General features: G+C 41.9%; 1 protein-coding gene across 1 annotated transcript; it reads left to right on the top strand.

Moving 5' to 3' along the window:
- The first annotated feature begins 2,526 nt into the window (after positions 1-2,526).
- LOC139566004 (diphosphoinositol polyphosphate phosphohydrolase 3-beta-like) lies at positions 2,527-14,937 on the top strand. The gene is made up of 5 exons (XM_071386810.1): positions 2,527-2,987; positions 7,637-7,747; positions 9,213-9,257; positions 9,526-9,613; positions 12,219-14,937. Exons 1-5 carry the CDS (start codon positions 2,892-2,894, stop codon positions 12,425-12,427), a joined length of 549 nt encoding a protein of 182 aa, XP_071242911.1. The 5' UTR covers positions 2,527-2,891; the 3' UTR covers positions 12,428-14,937.
- Positions 14,938-16,163: the final 1,226 nt, after the last annotated feature.

Raw genomic sequence — 16,163 nt, 5'->3', positions numbered from 1 at the left:
GGTTGCAGCAGCTGTGTGTGTTTTTGTGTGTGTGTGTGTGTGTGTGTGTGCGTGCGTGCGTGCGTGCGTGCGTGCGTGAGAGAGGGTGTGGATGTGTGATATAGGATAAATTAAGTTTAAAGGACCATTAGCTTTCGCTAACCCCATCCAGGCAGTAGTAGTGACCTATACATTACACCCCTTGCTGCTCAACAAGCCATATATAAATATCCTAATGTGACATTTTAGGGAAAGGTTTATGGGTCGTGGTGGGGGCTGTGCTATTGCCGCTCAAGAGCCTGCTGCTCTTAGAATTAACTGGCAATGGGCCATGCCCTCATGATTCTGGGAGATTCAAAGACCAAAGCACCTCCCCTTTAATACTGTCTAAAAGGGACTTACAGTAAGTGACTTGATCATCTCAGACTCTAATTGGCACCACGGGCAATCCGAGCCGGCTGTGCTGAGAGAGTGGATCATTAGCAAACGAGGAAAGTGACAGAATAGATGAAGAACAGTCGGATTAGCCTAGCTGTGTGTGTTCTGTGTGTGTTTTGAGATTGCCTTGGCGATGGCAGAGAACAGATGTGTTAGACTGCGGCACTATCATTAGAGTGGTGACAGGAATGGGCAGAGGTTCAAATCTGGTAACTTCATACACATCTTTTTGTCATCCTTAAAGCATGTGAAATCAAATCCCCCTTCTCCCTCTCACTTGGACTGCAGCTAATATTATGGGCTGTTGATATCCTTTCTATTTTGGGCAAGATGATGCTGTAGATGACTGCTTTTGGGTTAGATGACGATATTGACTTTTTGTCTAGGTCTATTCTTTGGGAGTGTTGACTTTGAGACCCTGTCTATTCTAAGATAATGACAGAGATATACAGTACTTTGTGTAAGAGAAGGGGGTAGAAAGAAGTTATTATTTTGGTAAAAGTGATTTTAGAGACTAATTTAAGTTATGGAAAGATGGTAGAGATTCATTGAGACAGGGAAGATAACATCGAGGCATATGCTATTTTGGTGTTCCACAACACAGTCTGACATCTTTGCAATTCTGCTCATATGAGATTTTTACACATCAAAGGCTACCCCATTGCTTTTCGTCACTCCTACACAACGCTCGTCGCTCAGTGCAGGCAGAATCATCGCTCAATCTGATGTAAGACCCTAATAACATTTTGACTAGTCATTTCAAACTGTAACGATCAATTATGTTAAGAAAAAGCAGGCTCTCACCCCATGACCTAATCAATGTTTCTCTCTTTAAGTTCAGTCCATCCTCTATTAAAAACAATCACATCATGATACACTTATTGTCAGTTCCAAAACTCTGATACTCTGTGAGTGACAATCTCTTTGATGAAGAGTGTGAGGTAGGATGCTTGTCCTGCTGGCATCCAGTTAGAAAAGTAAATCAAGTTAACAGCTCTTTTGATTCAGTCGTTGAATTCCAATTTTGACGAGAACACAGGTTTGACAGATGACTACACTGGCATTACTGGTATTTCAAAACCTTTAGAGGTGAAGGGTTAACACTTACAATTATATGCTTTTCTCGCTTGTGGTGCAGAGAGTTACAGCACCAACAAACAGGTGTAATGAATGAACTCAGAGGTGTGTATATATACCATATATGTGTATGTTTGTGTGATTCTCACTTTGTCTTGACAAACTTTTACAACACCCTCAGCAAATGCTTGTCACATGCTTCGTAAACAACAGCTGTAGACTAACAGTGAAATGCAGTGACTAAGATAGAGGAACTACTATACAACATGTCTTTGTATGTGTATACACTTAGAGAAGAAAGGTTATATCACTTGCTTCATCTATGGAACCCCCAAAAGGTTCTATATAGAACCTTTTTCTATGAGGGGAAAGTAGATGTGACCTGTCTTCTATAACGTAAAAGCTATACATTAACACACAAAACTAGACATCTTCAAGTAGGCCCACCTTCCTTTATAGGCTATAAACAGAACAAACCTAGACTAGGTCTATATCCCCAAATTGCTTTCAGTCAATAGCAGGAATAGTCGTCACAGAGTAGCTAAGGTAGGCTATAAAATTGACAGTGCTTTATTTGTGAAATTATTTTTCTGATGTGAATACAGAAAAAGTGGAACGTCAGAAACCCTCTTTTCCACCACCCACAATCCCAAGACAGAGGTTTACAGTGGAGGCTATTATAAGGAGTCTTTTAAAGACCTTGATTACGGACATTTCAGGGCAATACGTCATTACATCTTATATTGAGAAAATACTCTGATGAAGTTATAGACTTAAGGGTTAAAAATTGTAACCTTACTATTTTTCTAGATTGCTTATCCATATGGGTGGGCCTATGGAACAAATAGGATAGGCTACTTTTTAAGAAAGCATAAAGTCAGATGGAGTGAGCACTGCATAGGTGTTCAATCACAGCTAGATTTGTCCTACTTTTTTATCCTATCCTCCAACAGTTATCAGACGTATGGTGACGTGCGTAACAGCGCTCCGCTAGGTTGCCTTCTGTCTATTTACAGTCAGCGACTGCGCAAAGCCTACCTTGTAGGCTACTACCTAAGGTGGGAGGACTTCGGAGGTGGATACAGTATGGACTCCCTCTACTTAAATAAGAGATTGCACATAGAAGTGGAGGAGGGTATGGGGGACTGAACTGCATCCAATAACCCAACATCACGGAGGGAATTCCCTGACACGAACGCACTAAACGCAATTGGAGTGAATGGGAAAATACACCGTCAATGGGTAGATTGCCGGTATATCGCGTTCTTGTACCTCAGTGATACACATATGCCAGTTTTCTCTTCGCCATCCAGAACCTTGGTTTGGTGACTCACTCTTCGTTCGTTCATTTTCTGATTTTCGTTGCCTGCCCGGTGAGGAGAGGAGTAACCTACATAATGAAGTTCAAGCCGAACCAGACCAGAACTTATGATGGCGAGGGCTTCAAGAAACGAGCGGCATGCTTGTGCTTCAAGAACGAACGTGAAGAAGAGGTATAACGTTAGATGGTTATATTTCTCATTGACAGTTCAGGGGACCGATACTGTCCTGTCTTTAAACCAAACCACTGTTCTCGGCTATATCATACACTTGTCAATATTTTATCTATATTTGCCTATTGTAATAGACTTAAATAGGTTTTTATTGTGGTTTTACCACTTAATTCATCAGAAAATGTCGATGTGCGGGGGCTGTCTTGCCGTGTCTGAAATAAATGCTTCTGCGGGTTTTTAAAACCTAATGATGTGAGAAGTAGGCTTGATGTTAAACAACCCCCCCCCCAAAAAAACAGGAGTGTTATAGTCTATTTATACGCTTTTTATTAGCCTAGGTTCCATAGTTTTAGTAATACATCCTTAGTGGTATTGTGTGACTGCCCGCGGCTATCCAGTTTGGGCTAGTTTGAGAGAAATGCAAGGGGGTCGAGGCGCTCTGTTGCATGTTTCATTTGACGGGCGGGACATCAGTCCAGCCATTGCTACATTGTATGCGATACCACTGTACTAATGCATACTAGTTTAAACACTAGTAACAATATCACCGTCATCATTTTACACCTTATAATCTTTGCTGCCTCATAAAAATGAAATGAAAATGCGTAATTGATGAAGTGGCCATTTTGTAAGCAAGGTTTTTAAGTATCCTAGGCTGAAACCAAAGGTAGCCTACTGAAAAGTAGTCTCAATCCAGGCTTTGTTTTTATATTTCTGGTTTGAGAGAATATCTTTAACAAACTGCTGTAGACCTAGACATATTCCTCGTAATGGTTTCTGGTTTTTAACGGGCTTCACCATAGCCTACGTACCACCATGATGCAAGCGTTCACTGGTAATGGTTTGACAAAATGGACTATCTACCCAAGTCAATTTCCTCGAAATTATAACAACATAACAACTTGTTCCACACATTTTTTTAAAACATTTGATTAAATCGGAAGCAATTATTTCCATGTAAAAGGCTATATTGTTGTGCATGTGTCCTTTCAGTCAATATAGCATGCTCCAATTGTTTCTGCCTAGGTCTATTTAAATGTTTAAAGCCACAATTTATACAGATATGACTTATATCTGCTACCGTAACAAGTTAAATAGGCCCACTTTATCATAACCAAAATCTATGGACCTATTCCATTGTTATGTGTTACTATTTGTATTTAAACTGCATTGTTGGGTAGGGCTTGTAAGCAAGCATTTCATGGTGAAGTCTACACCAGTTGTATTCTGCGCATGTGACAAATACAATTTGATTGATTTGATTTGTTGTCATAAGAGAAAATTATGTAATTTTTCAGTGCATGAACTAAAGTCGAGAAGACTACTTAAGGCGGGTCATTATTGTAAAAGTGGCGATGCTTTTCATTTCTTACTGAGCCACACGTCTTGTTTATGAACAGCTCCTACATTTGGATTTGTACTGTCTGATAGAAATCCAAATCTGTATCAGACAGTTCAAGACACTGCAGCCTCTGACTTCCCTGCACCACTGTTATGCAATGTATAAGCTGCAGACTTTATCTGTCTGTCATTAAGAACTCTATCAGAGCACTCAAGTATTTGTACCACACACACACACACACACACACACACACACACACACACACACACACACACACACACACACACACACACACACACACACACACACACACACACACACAGAGAGAGGTGGCCTGAAGGAGAAACTGTTGTCCCTTAGGACTGCGGGAGACTTGTTCTCTCCCTCATGTATAGCCGGTTCTTTCAGGAACAAGGAATAGAGATATATCAGTTTGCTGTGTGTCAGTGTGTGCCGTGCCATAGGCACATTGCATTGTGGTAGAGCAGCTGGGTAGCTGGAAGGCTTTCTCACTGAGTTATATTAATGAGACTGCCCAATCTCAGTCTCAATGCTGCATCCCAATCTCCCTTTTGATTTTTACTTGGGAAATATTTATTAACATTAGTAATTACCTACACATACAATCTTGTTGCTGACATTTCATTTGTGATGCTATAAAACAAGTCAACCTTTGTGTAATATCTAAGCTTGTTTTAATATTTAAGATACCTGTGGTGGAACAAATGGAGACCATCTTCAATCACCCACCTGTGTCTCTGGTCAAGGGTATTGTTAGGTCAAGAAATGCTTTGCCTGTGTCTGATCAACTGTTACTGAGCTGTTGTAATGTATAGAGCCAATCCCCAGGAACATCTTTACAGAGTTTGCTCTGGGTCTGTCCAGCTACTCTGTCGTACTTGCATAAATTCGTTAAGCCTGAACAGGAGAAAAGCCTCTGTGGCTCCTGCGTGGCCAATATTGTCTTTGCCAATGCCAACTCTTTGTGCCAATCCCATGCTGTTGAATCCCTGAAGGATTATGGCCTATCTGTTTGCCAATACCCCCCCCCCCCCCCACACACAACATGTTAGACATGACCCCCCATTGAGAGGGCCTGAGTAGGTTAATAGAAACTCTGTGTGATGTCAGAGACTTTGTTTAAGGAATGGAAAAGGAGAAAGAGGAACCCTCTGGGTCAGGTGTTCAGTGACAAGGTTTAAAGTCCATCAAGGGAAAACAGGAACATTACATCCCTCAGGGCCAGTGGGTGGGTCATTTGCCTCCAACAACAGTAGAGACTAGAAGAGCGTTCATGCCGGAGGGTAGGAGCGATCTGTTATGGGTGCCTTCATCCAGCAATGGGTGTCTCCCTGAGACTGTATTACAGTACATTGTGTCTTTTCAGTCCACTGTGTCACTACAAGACTAAGGGTTTGTTGCCCCTTGGTAAAGTTGAAGTACGGTTTATTGTTCGTCTGGATGGAGTAAAGGGTAGCCTATTACTAGGCAAATGATGTTGCTCTACTTGTACATTTCTAGATAGGAGTTAAAGCTGTATTGAATGTGTGTGGTCTGGAATTGGCATATATTTGGGCTTAGTTTTTTTATACCGACTAGGCTGAAAGTAGGTGTATTTAGTGTAAAACAAGGGGCAACAAACTTCCGTATGTTGACTTCATAGGTCTATTTTGGTTATGACTAACCACTCTCCTAATGCATTAAAATACTCCAGTCTAAAATTTCTAAATTCCTTAGGCTGGCATGTGGGAGACTGGTTTATTTGACAGCCACAGCTCCTCCAAGAAAGTAGGTGTTTATTTCCTCCCTGAGATTCCTGGCCCGTTTAGCAGGCTTACAAAACACACTGGAATCTCACTTTGAGACGCTGCTCTATTCCCTTTGGTCTTCCCCCTCCATCTGCACCTAACCTTTGACCTATCTAATATGTTGGTGTGGTGTTTTGCTCCTCACTGTGCCAAGTGTTCCTCAGTGCCATGATTTTTCAGTGGGACGTACCTTGTTAGCCTAAGCTGTTGACATAAATTACATGAACAATGTTTTGTATATTGCATGAATTTGTATGAGGTGCTGACAAGCCTTATGTCTTTCCTGGAAAGAGTTAAATTCGTAACATTTCATATCCAACCACAATTTGAGCAAGAAATAGATAACACTGGCAGGATGTATAACTAGCTTTTTTTTGTAAACTCCGCAGTAGACACTGTCAAACACAGTGACATCCCTGAGCTGCTTAAAGCCTTGCTCCCCCCCAAAAATATTTGCAAAAGGCACACAACGGTGCCCCACCCCTATATATAAACACAGACAGTACCCCCCCAACACGTGTGTACACACATGTACACTCACATTCTGAAGCGCTAGCAGTCTGTTATAAATAGGTTAGTAGGTTCATTCTATCTCCAAGGTTTATGGCTTTATAATGTAGGGTACTAAGCAGACAGTCTGGTCTACCCCGCTGCTTCAGTTGGATCCCCTATTCTACCCCGCTGCTTCAGTTGGATCCCGTAAATATAGCTAACCGTCCCACTCCCTGTCCACCCTCCATCCCCTCTTAGCCCGGGACGAGCCAGATGAGATGTCGGCTCAGTTAAGGCCCGGGAACATGACGTGGTGACCCGTGCCATATCCACTGGGTGGCCTCTCTTGGCCATTTGACTTGTTACTACCTGGCTCCTGGCTCAGACAGCAACGGGTCTGCTCCAGCAATCCCACAATCCCATTAGAGCAGCACAGAGGAGTGTCAAAGCCGAGCTGCTAGCTGATATTACATGGCTGTCAGGCTGACTCACTGGTTCCGTATAGAGGGGTCTGGATGGGGAAAAGATGGAAGTTGAAAGCCACACAAGCTGCTGCTGACGCTGCATTACTGTCGTATTCGACTGACTTGAGTTGGATGTTTCCTCAGCATGGTGAAAGAGACAACTGAGCAACTATGAGCCCCATAGTTCATGAGTGTGTGTGTGTGTGTGTGTATGTGTGTGTGTGTGTAGGTCATGTGTGTGTATTGCATCATGAAAATGCAGATACAGGCTCATTCAATCTGTTCGGATCGTTGTACACGGCAGACTGTGGTGTAATTTAAGCTCAGGCACCTGCTTCGATGCTCCCAAAAGGATCTGATCTGGGTCAATCGATCAGCAAAGGTGGAGCATAGGGCCCTGTGGTGGAGCAGAGGGCCCTGTGGTGGAGCAGAGGGCCCTGTGGTGGAGCATAGGGCCCTGTGGTGGAGCAGAGGGCCCTGTGGTGGAGCAGAGGGCCCTGTGGTGGAGCTGGACTCACAGAACTATTGTGTTTTCTGTTCCAGGTGTTGCTGGTGAGCAGCAGTCGGCACCCGGACCAGTGGATCGTCCCAGGTGGAGGGATGGAGCCGGAGGAGGAGCCCTGTGGCGCAGCGGTCAGAGAGGTGTTTGAAGAGGTGAGTTCACCTGTCATCATCATCATCATATAATCATATAAAGGAAAGATCCAACCATTTTGAATGTTATATTGTTTTTGTGCATCTCTGAGTGATGTTCTATCAATTCCCGGGGTCATTTCATGTTTTCATATGATGCAAAACCTTTTCAGATGCACATAAAAATTAAAGAATGACCTGGGAGTCGATAGAGCATCGCTCAGAGATGCACAAAAACAATATCACATTCAGAATGATTGGATCTGTACTTTAATCCAATCAATCATCACCATAATCATCAGTGATGATGAAATTGAAATGAATCACAAAGTGGGTGTGTAACTAAAAGCTATATGCACGCACAAAACACACATTGATCTGATGGTCATTCGTTGATTTGTCTGTAAAGAACATGCCTTTTAGTGATGGGTGAGACTATTGTAATGTGTTAGTTGTAAACTCTGGCTTCAAGTCATGTAGTGATCATGTCATCTATATGAGTATCAAAAGTATTGCTGGCCCCTGATTGGTCATTTAAAGGCAACGTGCAGGCCCTACATTTTCTCATATACACTATGAGAGAGATAGAGAGAGACACTCTCTATAATTCACCACTGCCTGCCTTGTGGCATGTGACTGACCTTGTCGATCTCCTGGGATATCTCAATGGCACTTCACAGCATGTCCTCTCCAAAGTGGCTTCACAGCTAAAAAGTGTTCCGTTCTGAGAGACTTGATGTATGCATTGATTGTGGGTGACGGGAACTCACTTATGACATGACACAATTGGGAGGTACATTTTGGTGGGTCCAAAGTGGGTTTGTAGAGAAAGGGGTCAGAAGGATTTGGTTCGGGTAGTGACTGAGGAACTCGTGGTATTCCAAAGGTCCAGCTGGTGGGAAACCTAACGTACTTGGGTACGTCAGCAGGCTAAACTTGGCTGCTGGATTCCAGCACATTCACAGGTCCTAAAGCCTGTCCAGTGGACATGGGCAGATTCTTTGTGAAGCTTGATAAAGTGGAAGGAAGGGGAATAGGGGGTGGGTCATGTGTCTTTTTGGAAACAGTAACCTCTCTGATTTTGACCTCTAAATATACAGCAGGACTGGGTGGGTTTGTGTTGTGATATTCAATCACGTTATATTGGTCAACGTGTTCTGATCTCACACACACACACACACACACACACACACACACACACACACACACACACACACACACACACACACACACACACACACACACACACACACACACACACACACTCTCTATCTTCACATCTCAACACACACTCTTCACATCTCAACACACACTCCTAACTCCAGTCAAAGGTTTTCATTCTAAACCCCCACACAGTATTGTCAAGAATTAGGATTTCTCTACTTTCCTTTTTAATCTAACACAAGTGTTTTGGTTTGTCAAATTGCCATAGGCCCAATACTGTCATCTCACATCCCCCTAATGCCTCTCTCCTCTCTCCCACCAGGCAGGAGTGAAAGGCAAGTTGGGACGTCTCCTAGGTGTGTTTGAGGTAAGGCGTGACTCTGGGCTGACAGTAATTATAAGACAGTTACATTTTTACTCCCTGAAAAACTGTCATTGCTCTCTTGTGTAAATTGTCACATGAATGAAATTCAAGAATAGAAAATGAGTGGATTTGGTTGATGCTTAGTCAAGGGTTGAAACACTACCCTAAAGCATGTGCACCCTCTGAAAGCAGCTGTTTTTTCTTGAGGTGGCACAGGTAGAGATTCTTCCAACCTGAATTTTGAAATTTAGTTTTCTTTTCAACTTTACAGCAGAATCAAGACCGAAAGCACCGAACGTACGTTTACGTATTGACTGTGACGGAGACATTGGAAGCATGGGAAGACTCGGTCAACATAGGTGAGTTTATGGTCACATGACATCAGGACTAGAGGTCGACCGATTAATTGGCATGGCTGATTAATTAGGGCCGATTTCAAGTATTCATAACAATCGATAATCGGCATTTTTGGACACCAATTATGGCCGATTACATTGCATTCCACGAGGAAACTGCGTGACAGGCTGACCACCTGTTATGCGAGTGCAGCAAGGAGCCACGGTAAGTTGCTAGCTAGCATTAAACTTATCTTATAAAAACCAATCAATCTTCACATAGTTACTAGTTAACTACACATGGTTGATGATATTACTAGGTTAACTAGCTTGTCCTGCGTTGCATATAATCAATGCGGTGCCTGTACATTTTTTTGCGAATCACAGCCTACTTTGCCAAACGGGGGATGATTTAACAAAAGCGCATTCGCGAAAAAAGCACAATCGTTGCACGAATGTACCTAACCATAAACATCAATGCCTTTCTTAAAACCAATACACAGAAGTATATATTTTTAAACCTGCATATTTAGTTAAAAGAAATTCATGTTAGCAGGCAATATTAACTAGGGAAATTGTGTCACTTCTCTTGCGTTCATTGCACGCAGAGTCAGGGTATATGCAACAGTTTGGGCTGCCTGGCTCATTGCGAACTAATTTGCCAGAATTGTACATAATTATGACATAACATTGAAGGTTGTGCAATGTAACAGTAATATTTAGACTTAGGGTTGCCGCCCGTTCGATAAAATACGGAACGGTTCCGTACTTCACTGAAAGAATAGACGTTTTGTTCTCGAAAATGATAGTTTCCGGATTTGACCATATTAATGACTAGAATTTCTGTGTTTATTATATTATAATTAAGTCTACGATTTGATAGAGCAGTCTGACTGAGCGGTGGTAGGCGGCAGCAGGCTCATAAGCATTCATTCAAACTTTACTGCGTTTTCCAGCAGCTCTTAGCAATGCTGCTTCACAGCTCTGTTTATGACTTCAAGCCTATCAACTCCTAAGATTAGGCTGGCAATACTAGAGTGCCTATTAGAACATCCAATAGTCAAAGGTATATGAAATACAAATGGTATAGAGAGAAATAGTCGATGCGTCAGTATTCCTATAATAACTACAACCTAAAACTTCTTAACTGGGAATATTGAAGAACTGGGAATATTGAACCACCAGCTTTCATATGTTCTCATGTTCTGAGCAAGGAACTTAAACATGAGCTTTTTTACATGGCATATATTGCACTTTTACTTTCTTCTCCAACACTGTGTTTTTGCATTATTTAAACCAAATTGAGCATGTTTCATTATTTATTTGAGACTAAATAGATTTTATTTACAGTATGTATTATATTAAGTTAAAATGAAAGTGTTCATTGTTCATTCAGTATTGTTGTAATTGTCATTATTACAAATAGGGTTGCCGCCCGTTCGATATAAAAATCGTCCGATTAATCGGTACTGGCTTTTTTTGGTCCTCCAATTATCGGTATCGGCGTTGAAAAATCATAATCGGTCGACCTCTAATCAGGACTTCAATGTCTAGTATAATAATATGTTTTTCCAGGAAGGATATTGCCAGTACCAACAGACTAAATAATGAAATCCCACTCACTGACTAAAAGGCCTGGGATTGCAGAAAACAAGCAACAAACAAGTTCAATATTTTTCCAATAACATCCGGCTTCACCTAATCTAAAGTTTGGAGTCATAACACATCAATTCCAAAGTGGCTGATTAAGACTCAACTTATGCTGCTAACTGCTAAATCACACCAGCCTGCTGGCTTTGGAGAGGTGGACTAAAATAGTTGGTAAAAGGTAGAGTAAAATGTGAACGTGCGATTGGATTACCGAGCAGGTCATCTATCCCAGTCCTTCCCAAACAGACCGTGACTCACCACTGACTGCACCGAACAATGTGACCTGACCTCTGAAATCCATTAAACATCCTTTAGACTTCATCAGTCTTTTTCCTGAGTGGCTGGAGCTTTTAGTCCTTATAGATCTTACAGTAGGCAGTATATCAGCCTCAGTATTTCTTTTGTTTTTGTTTACCGACTTAACCGCACAAATATTTGTTCCTTTGCACTAATAATCCTCATTCCTGTTAACACACATGATTACCAAACATGGGCTACGACTTGTTCCTCAAAAAGAATGTTGTGAAAGCATGCCACTATGAATGACCTTTAAATGAGCTCATGTCTATGGCCTCATCTTCACGCAATAACACTGTAGCTGTTGTTAGAGATAATCAATGTATTCTGATAACATCTATTCTGGAAACATGTATTCAAACTGTTTATTAGCACCCTTCACAAGACTTTAGGTAGGCTGAAATTAATAGGGGCATTTTGAATGTTTAGATGACAAACGTTGGGCGTGTTTGCAGATTGGTAAGGGGATACCAGAATATTTTATTGACAGTGCCACATGGGGTTGATCCTGATCCCATTTCTTTGTGAGAAGATCCCCATCCCTCAAAGGGCAAATGTCACACTAAGTTCATGTGGAAAACCCCAGTAGTTCTGAACGCTGATTGGTTATTGGGAGTGTATTAAAGACCCCCGTGGTCAACAGCAGGAGTGATTGACACTCAGTCTCTGTCTCCCCCTGCAGGTCGTAAACGGGAGTGGTTCACAGTGGACGAAGCCATCAAAGTCCTGCAGCACCACAAGCCGGACCACGCTGAGTACTTGAAGCGGCTTCATCTCAGCTGCTCTCCAACTAATGGGAACTCCCGGCTCCCCAGCCAGCCCCCTAATGACAACTTCCCCCGTTACGGCCCCCTCACCACAGGATCTGTTCTGGGCCCCTCGCGCAGATAGGACTGGCCCCTTCCCACGCCTATGAACTATCTTCTACCTGTACAGATACACTGAAAACTGACATTTTGCATGAATATACAAATCCTCAGAGTCACGGCTCACGCCACATGTATGTAAATTACTGTATACTTGGACAAACCAAAGCCATACTTGGAACTGTGTCTGGATGATTCAGTTAAGGAATGCCTTTCAGTAACTTCTTTAAGAATGTTCTATTGGGGTCAATTGTATTATTATTTTCATCCATAATTAAGTAAATCACACAACATGGCTGCCACAGAAAAGGGGTCATTGGCTGACAATAGGATGGAAAATGGCAGTGTCATTGGACCTCGGGAGCTGGTGCAGTATTGACAACAAAGAGATGCTACCTCAGTTGGACGAGCACTGGAAGGATGTCTTAGCACGGTGTCAGATTCCCTTTGGCTGGTGTTTAACCTGTACAAACAAACTACAGCTCAAAAAATATGACTGTTTACCTACTTCAAGTAGTACCATAATGTGTGGACAGAAGACAAGGGCTCACTATTGTCCCTCCCCTTCACCTCAGTAATTGGTGCCCTTCTTCAAGTTTAGTTGTAAAAACAACACATTTTGAATTTCTTATATGGAGAATTTCACATTTAATTGCCTTTAATTGTGTTGCCTTGATTGTCATCAGTTTTTTTCTCCATCTATCATCATCATGAATAATAATAATTTGATATACTAATTACATTTTTAACCCCCGCCCCACATATGATCTGGTTAATCTTCATAAGAGTCTCTTTACTAGTTGAAGGCAGGCCCTCTATAATATAATAATATCTATATTTCATTCAATTGCCACAAATGATGTCTCCTCAATGCTGAGATAATGTACCTTAATCCACACTTGAGCATCTTGTCTGACCACTGAATGAGGATAGAACCGCCCCACACAGGGGACATGTAAATACTGTGCTGCAGAGAAGTGTACAGTTATGTGTCTGGTTAACAGAAATGCAACCATATTAACGTTTCTTCTCCATATTTGCGATTGTTTTTCTAATGATGTAAAAAAAAAAAAAAAGTGTTTCATGGAGAAAATGCTGTGCCATGTGGTGAAGGTGTGACAGTAAAATTTGTCCTCCTTTCAGTTCCACCTAAAAACAGAGATGAGATGACATGGAACAACGAATAGGGAAGTAGTCTGAAAGAGAAAGGGAATGGATGGAAATGAGTGCTTTCCGTGTTAGATTTATGGTGGAACGACACTGGTGGTTAGGCAGAACATGGAAATGTTCTTACGATGGACATGGATGTGAGATATTGTAGTTGAGAACACACTTGTAAATTGTAGTGCTTTACTGGAGATTACACAAACATAAGTAGTTTCACTTTTTAATCTTATCACTCAACCACTATCTCACCCAGACTCCCAGCATTCATTTTATCACAAGAATACCCCTCTGAGGCAGACATTGTCAAATACATACCAGTATGTCAACTTTCAAATACTTGAGGTATTGCTGGATGGGCGGAGTTTGTACTTTTGGGATTATTCCATTGGTTCCATTTTACTAGGTAAGCTAAATCAAGAGCACTGTATTTTACAAGTGTACTTGACCAAGGTCTGCCATTGTTGATCATGCTCGTTTTTTCATTTGAGCTCATGCTTCATCAAAGCAGTTTTTTGGGAGGCAGTGTTTAGGAGCAAGTAAATAACCCAAGAAAGTGTTAAAAGATGAAGGTGGGCTCTATTGTGAGTTTGATATTGGCCCTTCTTAAAATCTGTTGCACGAAAAGATTTCATCGGCCTGTCTGATTGAACAGTCATCTGGCTGGTCCAGTCTTTCTATAAAACCTGTCATTGGATAATGTCTGCAACATGGTCAGACTACATGTGTTGTTTGTTGCATACATTGTGTCTGTGTGACAAATAAATATCGATCCTGTGCCAAATGACAAATGTTTGGTATAATTGGCCAGGCAGAATGATAAAGTCAAAATCTACTTACTCTAGCCATGTCTAATACATGGTAATAATTGGTACATTTGGTAATGTTCTAAGGATTTCAAAAAAGACATGGTTATTCATGAAACTATCACCTTGAACCAGTTGTATTTTTTTATGGATATAACAATTTTGGAGATTGGATTTATGCATACTGGTACACTACATTCAGGAAGGAAAGTAAGGACATTAATGCTATTTGTTCTGAATTTGACCTTTTTTGGATTTTTTTGCAGGGGAAAAGTGGAACATATACAGCAGCTGTAGTTTTATTTTGAATGAATTACCCCCATGGACCCTTATTACTGACAATAAACAGTCCCTGTATAATGAATGGGTGGGGGACTGCTGTGAATGTGTGCTGATCAACTTTGTTCCAGGCACTCTCTCACTAAGGTGTCTTGAAGAACTCACTTGTTTATCAATGCAAACAGAATTTCCTTTATGATCATATGAACAGTGAAATTGGATAAAGTAGATTGAAGACTTTTCTGTTTGGAATAATAATTAATTAAAAGGGAATTACTTGACTCCAGCCTGTCTGTACTGTATCTACTCATTTTGTTTAGTGTCTTTTGGTAGGTTGTTGGTGCATGGTTGTGTGAGGGAGGTGTTAGTGGGTGGGGTCAGGTGTTACTTTGTGTTTGTTTTCCAATAAAAAGACAGTATAGAACAGGAAGTCCACAATGATGCTGCATGGAAATGGACAAGATGACTGCTCCAGGGCACTTAGGAGGGGTGCATGAGACATACTGGCCTTCAATATTTTTAGGGTTGTTGAAAAAACGATAGGCTGCATGCAGCCCAATGAACTGAAAATAAAGTTGGGGGAAAGTCCATCAAATTGTTATTCTAAAGCCCTTTTTACATCAGACATCACAAAGTGCTTTATAGTAAGGTGTCTGCTCATGTAACTACCATGTACACTGAACAAAAATATAAACGCAACATGTAAAGTGTTGGTCCCATGTTTCATGAGCCGAAAAATATCCCAGAAATATTATACGCACAAAAAGCTAACATCCCTGTTAGTGACAATTTCTCCTTTGCCAAGATAATCCATCCACCTGACAGGTGTGGCATATCAGAAGCTGATTAAACAGCATGATCATTACACAGGTGCACCTTGTGCCGGGGACAATAAAAGGCCACTCTAAAATGTGCAGTTTTGTCACACAACACAATGCCATAGATGTCTCAAGTTTTGAAGGAGCGTGCAATTGGCATGCTGACTGCAGGAATGTCCACCAGAGCTGTTGCCAAAGAATTTAATGCGCCACCGAGTGGCGCAATGGTCTAAGACACTGCATCGCAGTGCTTGAGGCGTCACTAGAGATCTGGGTTCGATCCCAGGTTGTGTCACAGCTGGCCATTACTGGGAGACGCATGAGGCTGTGCACAATTGGCTCAGCGTCGTCCGGTTTAGGAGAGGGTTTGGCAGGCCGAGATTTCCTTGTCCCATGGCGCTCTAGTGACTCCTGTGGCGGGCCAGGCGCATGCACGCTGACACGGTCGCCAGGTGTACGGTGTTTCCTCTGACACATTGGTGCTTCTGGGTTAAGCGGACATTGTGCCAAGAAGAAGCAGTGCAGCTTGGCTGGGTCGTTTTTCAGAGGACACACGGCTCTCTACCGTACGGGAGTTGCAGCGATGGGACAGGACTGTAACTACCAATTGGATACCATGGAATTGGGGTGAAAAAAGGGGTAAAAAAAGAGATAAATACAATTGAAGTCGGAAGGTTACATACACCTTAGCCAA

Source organism: Salvelinus alpinus, chromosome 37, assembly GCF_045679555.1.
Source record: "Salvelinus alpinus chromosome 37, SLU_Salpinus.1, whole genome shotgun sequence".
NCBI lineage: Eukaryota > Metazoa > Chordata > Actinopteri > Salmoniformes > Salmonidae > Salvelinus > Salvelinus alpinus.
The sequence above is the reverse complement of the archived record's forward strand: the minus strand, read 5'-3'. Positions and strand labels throughout refer to the sequence as shown.